A 19,960-nucleotide genomic window follows, 5' to 3' on the forward strand; every position below is an offset into this window, starting at 1 on the left:
ATGGCATCAGTTACAAGCTCTTGGATACATAGCACTTGATTTCTCTAGAACTTGACCCACGTAGAGAGAGTGAGCAACTTGGCTGTAGGTCTAGACGATGGGTCGAAGGGAATGGATAAGTGAGGATAAGTGCATTCCTGGAACGTTAAATATATTGACACTAAGAGGGGATTTTGTTTCGAATGTGTCTATATGTAGAAGCAGCGCATGGAGGGGCCAATCCCCAAGATGTAGGAGAGCTGCAATAGGGCCACGACAATTAGCCAGTGGGATGCCCTTGTGTCTATGATATGTGGCATTTATTGCCGATGTATATATAATCTCTCTGGGGAGATGGAGAAAGGGAACATCTGTTGGATTACAAACTATAAACGTGCAACAGTGATTAGTGTTTAGGATAGTGTATCCCTCGACAGACGCTCCTGGTCCGCGAGGTCGTGTGGTGGGGTTGTCTGTTGAGGGCATGAGATCCAACTAGTACCTCAGCCAGTGCTTGCCCATTTTAGGTCCCGTCAGACATCAACAACATGGCATGTTGTGCATAATTGAGAGCACCACAACTAACCAATGCGATGACAAGATGGTCACTAAGCAATCCTGCAAGCTCAATCCTATGAATGCCAAAGAATTCATGGACTTACTTGACGAGAAGAAGGGCCTTGCCCTTACTGTAGGCCTTAGGAAGGGAGATATACAGTGTTTGATAAGTGACTTGATGCAAATGACTGAGCACATCAATCGCCCTTTTGAGTTTTCCTTTCACACATAGAGACTGGACATTGCAAGAAATCACACTTGCTGTATCTGAACCTTCAGGATGATCAAGCTCTGCTTTGCTAGATAATTGTATATAGAAAATGCTTGGTAGTTGCTTTGCTTGTAACCGAACTCTCAGAGGTAGTGATGCTTCTACTTGTTTATGTGTGATAACATGTCGCATCAAAGCTTGCCAACGTCATGCACGCATAGTGCACAACATTTTCCACATCGTCCATCCTTTTTCTTCCCCCAAACATGTTATAATCCATTTGTGACTTCCCCCAAACATGTTATATTCCATTAGTTTCACAATATAGTCACATCCCACAAAATAGCCATAACTCGTTTGCTTCATAGTCCATCTCACAAACTATTGTTGAGTCTCTCTCTCTCTCTCTCTCTCTCTCTCTCTCTCTCTCTCTCTCTCTCTCTCTCTCTCTCTCTCTCTCTCTCTCTCTCTCTCACTCAATAAAACCAATTCTAGAAAAAAACGATTCAAGTGGATGATACCATGGAAAATCGTCAAGCAACTTTGGAGTTTGAAAGCATGAAAGATAAAGGTGAAGCAATAAAGCAATCAAAATGTTTCAAGCAAACTAAATTATGGATGAAATTACATGAGCACAACTCAACCACAACCAAGTGAAATTATCAATATGAAAGAAGTTCAAAAGAAGGGCAAATAGGTAGTTTATCAAGGTGGCAAGTCATCATACAAGAGTTTAAAGCACGAGCAACTTTGAAGACTTTAGCAATTGGTTTTCTTTTTGTGCTAATGGCACCCTATCTTCTTTTTGTACCAAAACTAAAGACTATGATGTATGTCTCTTTATTCTATGCACCTTTAAGGTGTCTAGAAAAACATTAATACAACTCTCTCTATCTCTTTCTCTCTCATGCATCAATTCATGTATCAATCAACACAACTTTAAGTACAACCAACTAAGATTGCCAATATAAATGCCGCTAGAAAAGTGAACAAATGGTCAATCTATGGAGGTGAGCCATCATAGAATAGTTAAATAAGGATAAGTATCAAGCTACTTTAGGACACTCCTACACCAAGAAGGCAAATTAAAACACTCATAGCATTGGTGCCAAAGAAGGCCCAAAGGTCATCATGGTTACACCTATAAAGTGCACATGTAACATGTATATGTATTGTCTTTTTTTACCACATCAATAAAAACCAATTTGATGCCATCCTTGTGTCATAGAATGGTCTCGTTTGTATTCAAAACAAATATATTTTAAGGATGACATCAACGAGGTCTTCTCTCTACTAATAGGTGGTACAAGTATATACATAGCTTGCACTCCTTGAATCACATCAAGATATCATGTGTACATGTGAAGAAAGAGTAGCAAATAACTTGAAGTCAAGCTCTACAATCACCCAAAAAGGAATTGAGGTCTTTTGAGATATGAGGTTGGTTTCGATATCTTGGAGTGTCGCACTATTGGCCCCTTAGTGTCACTTTCATGAACCCTTCATTTATTACTTTGTATTTAACAAAAATATCAAAATGCCCTAAATTTTTATTTAGCTTACGAGTGATGTGTTTAATTTCACTATAACAAGTATATTATATAACTTGAGAAAACATATTAAAGAAAACCATTACATGTCACTCTAATCGCCCCTTTAACCTAAGACTACAAATAGAGGTAAAAGCTCTTACATAAAGGATGGTGCAATGACTACAATGAAGTTAATAGCAAGTATGTTGAAGATCCTCAAAAGGAATTGACAATACTACTAGTGACTCATGCAATCCAAAACTAATAGAAAGCATTGCTACTTCATTGTAAACCCCCCTTTTTGCATCAAGGAGAGGTTGACAACATTTGAAGTGCCACGTCCTCTAACTTCATTCTGTAATAAGACAGCTAGAGGAACTATCAAGGAATAGGTTTTAATCGTTTACACTAAGATTTTTCGTGCATAAATCTCACCATGAGGTTCCCTTGAAAACAAGGATAAGGAGAGATTTAGTACAAGAAAGAGAGACTTAGTACTTGAGATAGAGAGCCTTGAGGGGAACATCTTAACACCTCTCAATCTCCAACTTATCCATGTAAGGAGCAAGACCATCTCCTATTGAGAGCTCCAAAAGTCTCACTCAATGCTCACACTTTAATGGGACTGAGATTGACCTGACGAAGGACATGGAGGTATGGTGGAGGGCACAAGCAAGTCCCCCAACATTGGGCAAGGCAGTATTGCACACAAGGATACTGTACAATAATCTCTTTCATAGCCCTCTTGCCATGCTTGGTCTGGTGCGTTATGTGAACCATGAATGACATGCTTGGATATTCAAATTCGGAAATGTGAAGCTCGAACATGTTCGAAGGGGAGATTTTGGACTTTGGACAATTCTAAAGACTACAAGTTTGAAATTTTCTGCTCGAATTTGTCGAGAGAATCTTGGAAAAATCATGAGGGCTTTAAAAACATACTAGAGCTATGGAGCTAGTTCAGGAGGCACATCTTTTTGACATATGCCAGAGGTGCTCCTGTAAAATGAGAATTAAAGTACACACTTAAAGCATGTGTTTGCACTCAATCTTGCAAGCACCAACATCACTTTGCTAGCTCGCAATATATATCTCCATCCAACATTTCAGTCTAGCTATAACTGCGCAAACATAACGTGCATGTGAGTGCAACATTGGTGAGTCTTCTTAGCCAGCCTAAGGTAACCAAGCAAGTATGCACATTCATCCGTTTTTTGGAGAAAACAACCGCATGCACACACACATCCAACTTCTACACTTTTACAGCCAGTAAAGGCTAGATAACTCTCTTTTACTGGCATGATTTAAGACAAAAAACCAAATCAGACAATTTTAAGCCCAAAACCAATCTGCAAAGCTTCCTTACCTTGTCCAGTTGGTCACATTGATTTTAACAAGTGAAAACTAGAACAATCATACAATCATGTGCACAGCAATATACAAAAAATCTCTCGTTCCACTGCCATCACAACCAAATACCCCTAAGATGTTACCAAGATTCAAGGAATGTGCAGTTAAATTGATACAAGCATATAATCTCATGCACTGCAATGTATGACAAATCTCTCTTTCCAGTGCGACCAGCAACTAAATACCCCCAAGATGATGTTAGTAGTTACCAAGATTCAAGGAGCAGCAAAGCACTCAATTTGACAGAAGTCACATTGATCAAATGCAACTATAACATTTATGCTAGTGACCTTCAGACCCCACTCAAGTTGTAAACCTCAAATTGAGAATAAGTTCATGAGCCAAAAAAAGGTCACGCCTCACTATGTTTGGATATGAACAAACCTTGTGCTATCTAAATACTCCTGAGAGAATGCTCTTTCTCCCTCCAGTCACCACCACTTTCAAGCCTTTTTGTATCCGTAAAGTCCTGCAAGCCAGTATATTGAAGCACCCATCCAATCTTTATACCAGGAGCTTCCAGGCTCCAGCATAAACAAATGCCAGCTAACAGATCAATGCTCATTTAAATCGTCATGCCTATGACATGCTTAATATTCATACATAGCAAATGGAGGATGCACAACTTACGTTTGTCTCTAACATAATTTTGATTAAAAACACACAAATGCCTTACCAAATGTTCAGAGCTACTTGAAGATTTGCCACATGAAGGGCCCAAACTCACATGCGACAAACTCCGGAAAATTCACGCTCCATCGGGCTTACCTGGTGGGAACAACATGTTTCTTATCAACAGGCAGAGTGTATGCTCGTCAACATAGCCCAATACTGAATGCAACTTTCACAGGAAGCCACACCCTAAAAGAAAGACTTCAAATTAAGGCCCCCTTCTCACTCTAAGCAGCATGAGCTCATCTTGTGACTGCCCTTCCCGCCATCTCAATGGCTACCCTATAAGATCCCTAAGGGAATATAGCAAAAGAAGCATTGGAACAACATACAGATCACGCACTCAAGAAAAGACCAATTTGCACAAGCCTCTTGCAGTAACACTCCAAGAAGCTTATTCATGCTTCATCAGGCTTACCTCCTATAAATAACTGGACAGAAGGACTAAAATCATTTAGCATAAGTCTTAGTGTGACCTTTTGGATGAAGTTTAAGGCTGACGTACACAGCCAGTATTCAATCAGTCATTAAGCCATAATAGACAGAAAATCTCTATGAGAATCCCCAAACATCATACATCAAGAAACTCTGAACAGCCCACTATCAAAAATCATTAGCATAATCCACAGATCCTCCCCAAATGCATAGGTAGGACTTGGAGACAGACAATCCTCACCAAGAATTACAAGGACAATATGTATGCTTCACTCCACACTGTGCATGAGTGGTACATAAGGTGTGTACATGACCTATGAATCACATGGAGGACGAGCAAGCGGAATGCAGAATGCCCGGGACCCTTATGACTATATTTTCAAATAAAACAGGGATGGGGATGGAACAGGGAAAGGAAAAAGCTAACATTAACAATGTTTCTCAATTCAAGAACAACCATTCCTCGGAACCATGACTTTACCCTAGGAGTGAATTCCATAAAAAGATTTGGCTATTCCTACGTACATGATTACAGGCATAAATACAAACAAGCTTGCAACTATACCAGCTTGTATATGAGCTCGTATTTAGGAACGCTCATGTATAAGGTCATGCAGGTGTCAAAAACTGAAAAGGGTGTTCCAAAATTGGCAACTGGTGTATGCATGTGCATAGATTCATGTTAGCCCAGATATGCAAGCAACCAGAATCACTTCATCATGTTCAAGTTTCTGCATAAGGGTTGCCCAAATGCATCTGACAGCTCAGCTCAAGGTGTCTAACGGGATGGTTCTACCTTGCAAACATAATCAAGAACATTGTCACTAGGAGGCAGCCTCACATGCATCTCCACAAATTCTACAGCAGCAAAGGCATGTGAGACAAATTTGGTTGCAGACTCTTGGGCACCTACTGTGGTTGTTACGTCTAAATATTAAAAGAGATTTGCCAGCAAAATACTGAAGACACCTGTCAGTGTAATGTGAACTGTAGGCAGACATATGGTAGCAGCCATTTCCATTTTCTGATTGTCATGGCCTAGTAGATTGTATTAAAGTTAAGTGAATTGTGTGGCACAAATTTCCACAATGAGATAGTTGCAAGCTCATTCAACTGTTATGAGGCTTTTACCCCATGATTTTTAATAATCTTTTCTGTATGTGTAAGATAGAAAAAAGAAATCTTAATAATTATGATTTTTGAAAAAGTTTTGAGAAGTTGAGACACTTAAGCAAATATACTTTCAAAGACAACCTTCAAAGAGTACACTTTTTCAAACAGCTACTTTCCTCTGAATTTTTTTCTCCTGTACTAAGGCCTGAAAAATCCTTGAAACTTTACTCTTAACCTGGCCATTGCTATAGCCTATGGTGTCTCCATGAGTGCACATGCAGAAGTAAAAACAGAGAGGGGCCCATGGGAAGGGGAAGGGAAAGGGGAAGGGGAAGGCGTGGGGGGGATGGGGATTGTGTGGGGCTGGGTGTTTTATAAAGAGGAAAACAGAACGGACACAGAAAATGAAGAGAACTCAAAGTGATTCGAATGGGGGCTGCATAGAAGACAGAACCCCTGCATGTGTGGCTGCAACGAACCATGTCAATAAGGTACAAGGTAACTGCAAAATGTTTCAGTGAAATACTAGGTGAAACTGATGAATAATACATATAATATGTATCTGTGAAACACACGGATTTTGGGCAAAGCTAGAGAGAGAGAGAGAGTCTCTTTGGAGACATCTGATAAAATTGGAACAATACAGAGAAGATTAGCATGGCCCTTGCCCCAAGTCGAGAGAGAAAGAGAGAGAGATGACTTACTGCCAATGTGCTGGTGTCATGAAACATGTCTGCCTCTTCATGACGTCGTCGTCTAGCATCCACGAAGAAGAAGATTCGCTATGGTGACTTGATGATTGATGCGCATTTCCGAACTTGGAAGGTCGCTTTTAGACATGGTTTTTAAAAACAGTTCAACCACAACTTATACAACTAGAAAATGTCACACTTAAATAAAGACTTTTTTTGGGAGGTGAAACATTTGGATGTTTCATGCTTGACTGAAATGCTTCAGTCATGAAACACATTTCATGTTTCATTGTGCCTAAAGTGTGTTTTGCAGTTTAAACTGAGGGCACAAGACCGCAGTAAGAATTAGAAGCCAATGACAATGACAAGAGTGAATGCAAGGAAGAAGAGGACAAGATGTGGAATGGAAGAAGAGGACGAGATGTCAAGAGTTTTAAAAAGTTAAGAAGCTCAAGCACAAAAAGCTTGATCAAATATACTTTCAAAGACGACCCTCAAAAAGTAGGCTTTTTCAAACAGCTATTTTCCTCTAAATTTTTTCCACACTCTAGTGCACATGTAGAAGAAAAGAACACACACAGAGAGAGAGAGAGAGAGAGAGAGAGAGAGAGAGAGAATGAACACAGAAAATGAAGAGAACTCAAATTGATCTAAATGATAGCTGCATACAAGACAGAGCCCTTGTCTTATGAGCTCGGACATCATCAACTCTAGTCAATGCAGATGCACCGTACATGGATGACAGCTGCAACAATGCAGTTTGAAAGTATAAAGTGAGACTATTAGCAATCATGAGTGTCACATATGGTCATCTCTTGCTTGTGAACCTCAATCCGAGTCAAATAAAGGACATATGAAGCTTTGATAGTGTATTTGTTTGTCATTTCATTCGTCTCAAATATTTCAGGTTGCAGTCCACACCTGCAATTCAGTCTATGCAGCCTATTTCCCCCATATCTGGGCAGGCATCCTGTTGGGATATAAAGGCCCGGTTACCTCCGTGTATAGTACACGCACATTGTACACGTGAGTGCGCCCTTTACGTGCCCTAAGTATAAATACATTTTATTCTTCTTTGTGTACCAACACATTGTTGGTACACTCTAATCGACTCGTACTTTCACTCTGCTCACACTCTCTTCAGTCATCACACTCTCATGCTCACTCCTGCTCGATCTCCATCTCTCTCAGCTGTGCCCCTCTTAGTCCAACAACTGGTATCAGAGCTTAAGACTCTGTGCACTTTTGAGATCAAGGGGCAATCGAGTGGCTGCGGGACAAGGCTAATGCCCAGTGAGTAGGCCCACTGATGAGCTCACAACAAGCATGCGACCTTCAGATATAGGAGAGCGTCAGACTAGTGAACCAGCAGACAAGTTGCAATTGAGCGACAGGCAGACGACCTTTAGACTGGCGAGCGACTTACTGCAGCTGGGGACCAACATGACGAAGTGCAAGTGTCGATGTACAATGTGACGCGACGGCGGCTGGAGTCTCCTACGAACCTGCTACCAACGGCGACGACCAGCGCGAATCTGAGGGTCATCGTGACAGGCGTCGCCAGTCCCACGACGAGACGTCTGTCGACGGGTCAACAGCCCTGTCAACTCTTTCATAAAATCAAAACAAAATCCTTATTTTCTTTTCAAATTTGTGGGAAATTCCTTCTTCTTAGAGGCAGTTCACACATCAAAGGCACAGGTCACAATTCTGGGCGAAATCGAGCCTAAAATGTGGGGCTTTTCTAGGATTTGACGTCATTCATGCCTGCTAGTGACTTTGAGTCAGAAATTGTAGACATTGCAAGCGGTAACCTCAATTAAATTGGGGATTTTGCCAATTTTGTCAAAATTTTGCTCTTTTGAGTAAAATTTCCTAACATTGGATCCCAAAAATTTGGGGTTTTTCATGTATTGGTAAAGTTTTGCTCAGCTGAGTCAGTTTGACTGACATTTATGCAATTTTGAACTTGAAATTTTGGGGATTCTGCATCTTTTGCCCGTGTGGTGGTTGATTCTGTACAAACAGCAGAGATTTATTTCTGGTTGAGGAAGAACAGCAATGTATTTTGCTGGTTCAGCTTGAGCTTTCGCAGATTAGTGCACTTACTCCTGTGTTCGTGATAAAATGGCAGCAACTTCTTTCAGTTCAGACATCAAGAGTTTGATGGAGATTAAATGGTTTGATGGTCATGGCTTTGACCTTTGGAAAGACCATATGCAGGGCATTTTGTTCCTAAAAGATTGTGAGGATGTTTTGCAGGAAGATAAACCTGCACTAATATCTGATGCAAATTGGGCCAGAGTGAATAAAAAGGCTATGGCTTACATAAAGATGGGTGTCACTGATGACATTCTAACAGACATTAAGGGTTTAGACACAGGTTATGCAATATGGGAAAAGCTGAAAACTACTTAAAAGATCACCACACCTATTAATCAGGTGCATTTAATGTGCAAGTTGGTGAATATGAGACTGGATGAGTCAAAGCCTGCAGCTGAGCACTTGAGTGCGTTTATAGGGATTCTAAATCAGCTCAAAGATGCAAACTTGGACTTTGATGATAAGTTGAGAGTAATCTTTTTTATCATGACACTGCCTGACTCTTGGGAGACCTTGGTGGTTTCACTCAGCAATAACCCCAATCTCTCATATGATGGCGTGAGGGGTTCTATCTTGAATGAAGAAACTAGACGTATATCTGGTGGAGAAGGCAACAACTCAGCTTACAATGTAAGAGGCAGGGCTGAAAAGAAAAATGCAAATGCAGGGCAGAGAAATAGGAGCAAGAGCAAAGGAAAGAAAAAGACTGACATCACTTGCTATCACTGTGGTCGAAAGGGCCACAAGAAACCTAATTGCAGGTATTACAAGAAGGAACAAGAGAGAGAAAAATGCAAGAGATAAAAAGAAGAAGGAAGAAAAGACAGATGCATCGAAGACGACCAAAGGCAAAGAAAAGGCCAATGTGGCCTCTAGTGTGGTCATAGAGGAGCTTTCAAATACAGAGGCTAATGTATTATGCGCAGCTGATTATGATGCCCTTGTATATCACATGCAGGATATGCAGATTACCAAGGCTAATGTGATTGATGCACTCTTGTCAGTTAATGATAGTGTCACTCAGACTTGAATTGTAGACTTTGGTGCCTCTTTCCATGTGACTCCTTACTTGGAGTGTTTTGCTATGTTCAATGCAGGCAATTATGGAAAGGTGTATCTTGAAAATAACCATGCTTGCGGCATTGATGCCATTGGCACAGTACACTTGTCTTTAGACAATGGTCAAGAGCTTGTGCTAAAAGATGTCAGATACATGCCTAGCATTAAAAAGAGTTTACTATTTGTTAGTCAGCTTGACTTGCATGGCTACACCACACTGTTTGGTGGCGGTTTGTATAAAGTAAAAAAGGGTTTCATGCTGATTGCAAAAGGAACCAAGAAGGGCACTTTGTATTGTTTGCACTGTAAAGCCTTGAATGGCAAGTTTCTTGCGATTGCTGAAATTTGCAGCCACTTGGAGTTATGGCATCAGAGATTAGGCCCTACGAGCCAAAAAGGACTTGATGTCCTTACCTCTCTAAAGAGGGTTGATAGAAAAGGCTCTAAACTTGATTTTTGTAATGAGTGTCAGTTTGGAAAGCAAATAAAAATTTCATTTTACTCCGGTGTCTCTCGCAAGCCCAATGTCTTGGACTTAGTGCATTCTGATGTATGTAGTGTGCCCGTGAAATCATTGGGTGATGTTGCATACTTTGTCTCCTTTATTGATGATTGTTCCAAGAAGATTTGGGTGTACTTGCTGAAAAAGAAAAGTGAAGTGTTTGCTGTTTTTAAAAACTTTTCATGCATTCGTGACAACTCAGACAAGTAGAAAGTTGAAATGCTTGAGAACTGATAATGGGGGTGAGTTCACATCGACTGAATTCAAGTCCTTTTGTGACTTGCATGGTATTAAGAGGCAGCTTACAGCCCCTTACAGTCCTTCAAATGGGGTGGCTGAAAGATATAATAGGACTTTATGTGGAAGAGTGCGGTGCATGCTATCCACTGCTAATCTCCCTCATGCATTTTGGGGGGAGGCACTCAAAACCGCAGTTCACATTTGCAACTGCTCTCCAAATAGGTCCTTAAATAATGGCATCCCTAAGGAGGTTTGGTCTGGCAAATCGGCCTCATATGACCATTTACCCATATTTGGCTATGATGCTTTTGTGCATGTTAGGGATGAGCTGAGGAATAAACTTGACCCAAAATCCACCAAAGGCATCTTCATGGGCTATGGTGATGAGGGTGAATTTGGCTACAGAGTGTGGTTACCTCAATCCAAGAAAATTATTCACAGCCGTAATGTTGTGTTTAATGAGGCAAAATTGCTGAAAAGCACTCTAGCCTCTAATGAAGATCTGAAAAAGGTGAAGTTTCTGAGTTTGTAGCCACCTATTACTGCAGAAAATGAACCTCATGGTGCTGTGCCACAAGCTGAAACTGATGACCAGCCAGTTACTTTTGAGCCAAATAATGATGGACAGCAAATAGAAGCACAAGGAGGTCATGGACAGCAAGATAGGCTTGTTGATTATGAAAATACAGGTGCTGGAAATGAAAATGAAGGTGCTGTATAACATGAACAGCATGCTGAAAATGGCTTACAACAGCCAATAAATGCTGAAAATAATTTACCTCTAGATGTAGACCCAATTCCTAAAAATGTTGATCATTGGGTACACAGGTCTACACGTGTAAGAAGGCAACCACATAGGCTTGACCCCTCCTTGCATTATGTAATGCTTACAGATGAGGGTGAGCCTCTTACATACAAAGAGGCCAAGTCATGTGAGTTCAGCAATAAGTGGGAGCTAGCTATGCAAGAACAGATTAAATCTCTGTATGCAAATGATACTTGGGATCTTGTGTCATTGCCCAAGGGAAGGAAGCCACTTCCAAACAAATGGGTGTACAAAGTCAAGACAATTGATGGGAAACCCAAGTACAAGGCAAGGCTAGTTGTCAAAGGGTATGCACAAAAGGAAGGGATTGACTTCCAAGAGGTCTTCTCACCTATTGTGAAGATGATCACTTTACGTGTGCTTTTTGCTCTTACTCTTTGTTTTGGATTTAGAGCTGTATCAAATGGATGTAAAAACAACTTTTTTACATGGTGACATTGATGAGGAAATCTACATGAAACAGCCCGAGAGCTTTGTAGTTTCTGGAAAAGAGAAAATGGTGTGTAAGCTAAAACGCAGCCTATATGGACTGAAACAAGCACCACGGCAGTGGTACAAAAATTTTAACACTTTTATGCTATCTCATGAGTTAACACGCAGCCATGCAAATCATTGCTTGTACATGAAAAAGGATACAGATGGCAGCCCCATCATACTTGTTTTGTATGTGGATGATATGTTGTTAGCTGGGAAAAGAAAGACTAGCTTGGATGCTCTCAAAAATCAACTGAAATCAGCTTTCTCCATGAAAGATTTGGGGAATGCAGAGCATATTTTGGGCATGAGGATTCGTAGAGATAGAATGCAGAAATTGTTGTTTTTATCTCAAGAAAAGTACATTGAAAAGGTACTGGACAGATTTAACATGGCTGAAGCTAAGCCTTTTGGGGTGCGCTTACCTCCTTATCTCAAGCTTAGCAAAGCCAACAACCCGAAAGATGACGTAGAAGCAAATGCTATGAAGGAAGTTCCATATGCATCAACTTATGGCTCTCTTATGTATGATATGGTTGCTACTCGTCCAGACATTGCTCATGCAGTGGGAGTTGTTAGTAGGTTTATGTCAAATCCTGGCAAAGCACATTGGAAAATTGTCAAGTGTATTCTTCGATACCTTAAGGATACACAAAGGAAAAGTATTTGCTATGGGTAGGGTGCACTTAGTTTGCAAGGTTATTGTGATGCAGACATAGTAGGTGACTTGGACACTCCTAGGTCCACCAGCGGGTATGTCTTTACAGTTGCTGGTGGGGCTGTTTCTTGGTATTCCAAGTTGCAGAATATTGTTGCATTGAGTACCACTGAAGCTAAATACATATCAGCTATTGAGGCTTCTAAGGAAGCTATATGGTTGAGTAGACTTATAGATGATCTCGGCATGTCTATGGGTACTGCAGTTTTGGGATGTGATAGCCGGAGTGCTGTGTATCTTGCTAAGAATGCCATGTATCATTCACGCACAAAGCATATAGATGTGTGATATCACTTCATCAAACAAATTCTGGAAGATGGTCAAATCACATTGACCAAGATTAAAACACAAGATAACCCTGCAAATGTTCTCACTAAAAGTCTAAGCAAAGCTCAGCACGAGCATTGCATTCAACTAGTGAGAGTTGGCTAGCTAGAGGTTCATATCGGACCTTTAAGTGGAAGGTTGTTGGAATATAAAGGCCCGGTAACCTCCATGTATAGTACACGCACATTGTACATGTGAATGCACCCTTTACGTGCCCTAAGTATAAATACATTTTATTCTTTGTGTACCAACACATTGTTGGTACACTGAGCACTCTAATCGACTCGTACTTTCACTCTGCTCACACTCTCTTCAACCGTCACATTCTAACGCTCACTCTTGCTCGATCTCCATCTCTCAGCGTGCCCCTCTTAGTCCAACACATCCATGTCTTGGGCAGGGGGACTTTTTTGGGCAGCCTAGCAAATTTTAGTGCATTTCCTTTGGCATTTATTGCACTTTTTGCTGGTCCGACCTGTGCATTAAATGCAAGTCAGCCAGTTTGCTGATTTGTTCCTATTTAGGGGCTAGGGCTACCCTCCCACTCCACCATGCCATTTAGTGTTCATTCTCAGCCAGCCCTCCGCATCATTTTCTCATTCTCCAACCTCCATCTAGCATCCACACTGATGCTCCAAGCTGTGTATTGGGGCTGATTGTTGCACCCTTGTATCATTCAGTCTTATGTTGGTCTCATTCGTTCATTCTACTACATTCTCGTCTCCTTGCCTCACTTTTCTTTCTGTGCCATCTAGTGTTCATTCTCAGCCAGCCCTCTGCATCATTTTCTCATTCTCCAACCTCCATCTAGTACCCACACTGATGCTCCAAGCTGCATATGGGGGCTAAATCTTGCACCTTGTATCGTTTAGTCTAATGTTGGTTCCATTCCTCCATTCTACTATGTTTCTCTTGTCTCCTTGTTCTCTATTCATCCTCACTTTCCTTTCCGTTGGACACTCCGGTATTATTCACCTTGTTGGGAGCCAGCCATGATTGAAGAGCAGCATTTGTTCATGGCTAATCTGGGCGATGTCATCAACATGTTGCATATCTGTGTTTTCGAGCAGGGTGGTCAGTTTTCAGTCTGCACCAGCTGTGTTTTCCTCCAAACAATCATCATTATACTGCATTTTTGCTGGGGGCATCTTCTAAATGCTGGGCAGCATCCCCAGCTGCCAAGCGACCATTTTCTTCAGTTGTTTGTTAGTCGAGGAGTGCAACACATCTACAATAGATTAGGACGGTCCGTTTTTCACCTGTCTAGCGCCAATTCTGGCTGGAAACAGCCTGCATTTTCTGTCCCAACCACCCTGCATTTTGCATATTTTACCCCCAACAGGTGTGCTTTTGACATTCCAGCCCCGGATACTCCCTAACTGATCTTCTGTGCACTAGATACTGCATACAGCAAACAAGCACACCCTTAAATAGGCTGACATTGTAACCAGCCTTCCTCCTCAGATAGGGTGGTAAATAACCTGATTAAGCACTATTGCTATAACAAATTCACAAAACTGAAATGCACACTTTACCATATAATCTTGGACATTGGACACCATGTTGGCCCCAAAACTAGTGCCCCTTTCGGTATTTATTTACCTTAATTGAAGAAGAAGTTGATGTACAATGGGATTCTCCCAATCCCTTTCGGTATTCCAACTTCCCTTGCTGTCCAAAATGACCAACAAGTCTTCAATCTGATTTGCCCCTTAATTTGGGTAGTCAATTGGCCTTCACCCACTTTGATGGAGATGGAAAATGCCCCCAAATTCATTGATTTGCTGGTCCCTCCACTTGAATTTGACTAAAACAGCTTTAGCCCTGTTGAATCCAAGCCTTGGAGCTTCCAATTTCTAGCACGCTTCCCGAAGTTACTACTGAACTCTAATTTTTGTTACATGATCTCAATGCTGTAATCTTTGGAGCAAGGCAATAGAAAGGCTTGGAGATGAGAGAGAATGCTGAGAGAGAAAAATCAAACTTTCTTCGCAAAGAACTAAAGAAAATCTGACATTTATTGCTGCTGCCCTATCTCAACAGCTGTAGATGCAAAGTACTGAAAAACATCAGTCATTTAATGCTACTGCCCTATCTCAACAACTTGTAGATGTTGTCACCTACTATTGATTGGTCTTCTCCTAACCCTAGGTGCCTCAAAAGGTCCTCCAATGGCTGCAAATCAGACCAGGAGCCTCTCCTCCCTCTCTTTTGCAAGCTAAATACACTTAAAATGCCTCTCTTTCCACCTCTACAAACGTTTTTTAGCCTTGCATGGGCATTTTTGACAAGTGGCAACCTTTCCAAATAGTTTTTGCAGTATTATCCATGATTAAATATTAATTTTCAATCTTTAAATACTGAAAATTAATCTAACAATTATTTAGATGCCCTAAAAAATAATGACTGGCCAATAATTAAATTGGCTAGGCAATTTCCATTCTCGAGTGTCTCTGCGCCATCTTTGACCATCAAATTGGCGTTAGTACCATTAAACGCCACTTCTCTAGTGTCACCAATTGACACTTATGGCCAAATGAATGACCTAGGCCAACGACTGGCACCAAATATCACCAAGTACATATGCGACATAACTTATAGCAACCTTTGCCTTTGACATCCCGCGATTTCCTTAAGTCTCAAGCTCGTAAATTTACTCTAACCTGAGTTACATCTCACATGTGCAACATTTACTTAACCATATAGTTAAAAATTAATTCACACGATATGATGACCAAGACCGAGAGAACCAGCATTCAAATGTTGTGACTATGAGGATCATTGCTGAGACTATCAAGATCAATAAAGAGATTATGATGCGGATTGATAGATGACCGGGTCCCTTCTCAACCACCTTCATATCACTCTCTCCTCGTTTCCCTTCCATGGCTTTGAGTCCACAATTGGTCATTATGGCACCACCTGCTAAGGTCGGAACAACCTCAAACTTAGCAACTTTATGGAATCAACTCAATGCCTTAGCATGCTCTTTCCTCTTTCTAGGCAAGGGGACCTAGCTTATCTACAATGTTGCTTCGAGTCATATGACTCCACGAGGAGATTGGCTCTAAGATCTTTGTGCTCACGAGGGTACAATCATTGTTGGTGACATTTCATCAGTGCCTATTTATGGTATTGGCAAATTTGTTGAGGAATCTTCATCAAGAGCAGTTCTTACAATAGATTGTTAGGAGACGGAGCTAGAGGCTCCGTTTCCCTTCTAGTGAGAAGGGCCCCTAAGGCATCTTCCCATCGCCGCACCCATTCCCATTTGTGCACCACCCATCCCACAAGTTCTACCCCATCTCTCACCATCTCCTTTGGTGGTTCCCCCATACCCCCCATCCCTTTCAGAGAGGGATGATCTCGAAGATTCGATTGTGGATTCCCTAGCCCTTCTTGTATTAAAGGGATATTCTTGGGAACATAAGGAGCTTCCTAAGGGAAGCTAGTCTACTAGAGGCCTTTCTTTAATGCAACGGCTCCTTTCTTTCATAATTGAATCCCCCATCCCTTGTCGTTTGCATGCCCCTCACATGGCCCCGTATCAACAACCCTACATATTCTAGTTGTGCGACTCAATCTCCACATTGTCTTTACCAAGCAAGTTGTATTTGTTGAGGAATCTTCATCCACAGCAATTCTTGCAATAGGTTGTCAAGAGAGGGAATTGAACAATGCATGAATACACACACAATTTGCTTGCCTAAACCAATTGGTCCGTCAAGTCATTGGCTACTAAAAAACACGAGCGTCATTTTATTAACTACTAGTTTTGAGGGTTATGCATTAACCATTGTAGGATTCCCTCCCATGGATATGCAAATTTCCCACAGAGGAAAAGCTCTTTCAGACGTGGGGTATGGAAAAAATAACATATTTGACTTTTTGGCCCTATAAAATTTAGTAAAAAAGGAAGGAAAAGTGGTATTTTATATTGCGACCATATTCTCGGAAATAACGTTGTCTGTTGCAACACACTTATTGACAAGAGACAAATTTCAATGCTCTCTTTGCTCATGGCTTGTACTGTCTTGGACTTTGCCGACCTTCAGCCTTGGAACTTGCGACCGAAAGGTCTCTCTCTCTCTCTCTCTCTCTCTCTCTCTCTCTCTCTCTCTCTCTCTCACACATATTATATTTTCTTTCTACCATTCACTGTTGTTCAAAACTCAAATACAATAATAAATAATCACAATTTCTCTCTCCTTTTTCTCATCTGATGTTTGAAATTTCTGTAAATTATTTGTAATTTTATGTTTTCTGCTCTCCAAAACTTAATTACAATAGTCAACAGTCACAATTTCTCTCCCAAACTATGATAGCAATCATGTTTGTCATGCCTTGTCATCTCTTACTTATGAGCCGATCTAAGTCAGACGAGGACTTTTGGAGCTCTAATAGGTTTGTCATGTGTTTTGATGGGGGAAGCTACTCAATCTAGAGTGACTATCTAGGTGCATTTCTTTTGTTTGTTGGGTTTCAATATATTTTCCATGGGCAGTTTTTGCATTTCCCAAATTATCCACACCTATCAAACATTGTTCTTACCAATCAAATACTTTGGTGGCTATCTAGCATTTTGTAGGCATTTAATGTGCCATGACCAACATTAAATGTTGGTTGGCCAAATTTATGACATTTTCAGGTTTCAATTGGCCAATTTAGGGGTTTTGTGGCTATTTATAGCCATTCTTCACTTGGCAATCATTCATATCATCATCTTCCTTCCTTCCTAGGCAAGTGCACACTCCGACTCTGTCATCTTCCTTCGTCTCTGGTGTTGCCATTATCATTAATCTGATCTAGTGTCCTCACCGACGTTGTGGGCTATGTGCAGGGACTGATCAATTCTCCTTTTGTATTCAACATTTGTTCCTTGTCCAATACAGACTTCTTTTCTTCCTCTCTTGCAGATTGTCTCTCTCTCTTCCTTTGTGTTCAAGTTCCATCTTCCATTGCGCACTCCCAAGATTCTTCCTTTTCTCTCTCTCCCTCTCTTTTTCTCATCTCATGTCTTAAAATTTTGAATTTTTTTCACTATTCAATGTTCACTACTGTTCAAAACTGAATTACAGCAGTAAACAGCATCTCTTTGTGTTGATTTGTCATTTACTTCAGCTTATATCTTGAAAGCTATTGAAGATTTGTAATGTCTCTATCTTCTAATGAAATCTCTTCTGTTGAGCTAAAATATGCATTACTTGCTGATTAGCGTCTTAAACAACCCCAAAACACACTAAAAATGCTCTTTTAGAGTAAAACCCTAAAACGGGAAGCAATTTGAGAGAGTTCCGTGGAAACCCTAAAACGGGAAGCGGTTCGAGAGAGTTTAGTGGAAACCCTAATTTTTGGGGAGCCCTTCCACATCTATAAATAGACAGACTGCCCCCATTCAGCCATCATCCTTGTTTGCAGGTTACACTAGCCCACACACCCTCTGCTGCTGTTGGCGCCCAATTTCCAGCCTGCAGCCCGCCTCCATCTGCTGCTATCCAGCCATCATCGACTGCAGCCACATTATCTTCAGCCTGTCCATTGCTATAGGCGACAGCTTTCAGCTGCTGGCGACTGCTCCAGACTATCCCAGACTGCTGTTCAACCTGTTGTCCATCATCTCCAAGGTCAGCCAACCTGCGTTTTCATCATTGCAGGCCTTGACACTCTCAGACACTATTTCAGCCTGCTGTTTACAGCAGACTGTGTACAGTTTCCAGCCTACGATCGGTGGCACACGGCTGCGTTTACCAATTTCCAACCTCCAGACTGCTGCGTTTTGGTGACCAGCCTGCTGTCATTCACTATTCAGCACTCCTACACTCCGACTGGTGGTCACAAACTTGGGTTCCGTCTTCGGTGGACGTCACACTCCGACATTGCTCTACCCTTGAGCACATTATACACTCTTACATTCATTTACAGCATTCATTCACTTCAGAGTTGTGTTCTCTCTCTCCCTTCTTCTATTTGTGTTTGAGTTTTGAGTTTTGCGTTTAGGGTTTGAGTTTTCGTGTTTTGCGTTTAGGGTTTGAGTTTTGCCCTCTATGTCTGTGTTTGTCTCTTTGTGTTTCTGTCGTGGTCGTACACTTTGTGTGTCCTCAGTGCAAACCCTAGTAGTTTCCTTCACATGGTATCAGAACCAGTGCTCTTGTAAAGAGTATCCTACAGATATTGTGGAGAGCTAGTCTTTGTGCGAGGCACACAATACAACTCGTAACCGAATCACAATGTCCCACACACCTTCTTCTCCAGTTCCTATGATGTCTTATTAGACTTCTCCATCATTGGCAACCCTGAGACAGCATTATGGACTCAGTGAGGAGGATGACACTCCACCTTCACCAAATTTCACTAACATGACGGAGGAGGACTTTGAGGAGTACTATCGCAACAAGTATGGTGATGTTTACACCCCTCCTACCAGTTTTGCTATATCACACACACTTCTCACTTCCCTCCCATCCCACCCTCTTCTATATCACACCTCTCATCATCTTTCCAAAACTTTGGATTACACTCCACATCTACATCACACACCCTAGGGGTTGGATCTTCCATCTCCGCTCCTAGCACCTTTTCCTTCACCCCATTCTCTACCTCTTTGCACCATGGTACTTCGTTAGGGGGAATGCCACCCTTTAACACAGTGCCTCTCACCTTTCAACACATGAGCACGACCATAACTCCCGGGACGATCGTGATGGGCATCTCCCTCACTATCCCTAGCGTCACATCTCCCATGACCACTCATACGCAGGGGTTTCCATCCTCAGCTTATGGTGCGTCTTCACACTCTCCTTGGGTTACACCTACGCAGGGATTCCCATCTTCTGCTCACCGTGTTCCCATCCCACCTCCTTGGGTTCCTCATGTGGCTACCATGCCCATGCCTAGTTAACCCATCCCTACCTATGGATCCACCTTGCACACTACACACGTGCCTGGTGGGCACTCTGGGGCCCATTCCCAAGTGTACTCCACTTCCCTATCCTACCCACACTACACTTTTTCACACTATCCATCTCCAAGCACTACCACTCCTATTGCAACGGCCAAGAATGCCTTCACGGATAAGACACGTTTTAACGGGCCAAATTTTACCACTTGGT

At 41.6% G+C, this 19,960-nt stretch overlaps 1 protein-coding gene and 1 non-coding gene across 3 annotated transcripts in view; one reads left to right on the plus strand and one right to left on the minus strand.

Moving 5' to 3' along the window:
• Positions 1-1,284: 1,284 nt before the first annotated feature.
• Positions 1,285-19,960, minus strand: part of NFD6 (nuclear fusion defective 6) — a 39,379-nt gene continuing 20,703 nt past the window's right edge. The window contains exons 4-5 of one of the 2 annotated variants that reach the window (XM_087686250.1): positions 4,367-4,458; positions 1,285-4,159 (exon numbers count right to left, since the gene is read on the minus strand). Coding sequence is in view for 1 of the 2 variants with exons in the window: in XM_087686251.1 (XP_087542377.1) it covers positions 4,439-4,458 (20 nt within the window). In the remaining variant the exon portion in view is untranslated. The remainder of the gene's footprint in view (positions 4,160-4,366; positions 4,459-19,960) is intronic. The other variant, XM_087686251.1, reaches the window with a different exon arrangement.
• Positions 6,518-6,620, plus strand: LOC148029966 (U6 spliceosomal RNA). Its single transcript, XR_015692295.1, has one exon. It is a non-coding gene; the product is annotated as a U6 spliceosomal RNA (small nuclear RNA).

Source organism: Lygodium microphyllum, chromosome 10, assembly GCF_053477565.2.
Source record: "Lygodium microphyllum isolate KBCC chromosome 10, Lygodium_microphyllum_v1.1.10, whole genome shotgun sequence".
Taxonomy (NCBI): domain Eukaryota; kingdom Viridiplantae; phylum Streptophyta; class Polypodiopsida; order Schizaeales; family Lygodiaceae; genus Lygodium; species Lygodium microphyllum.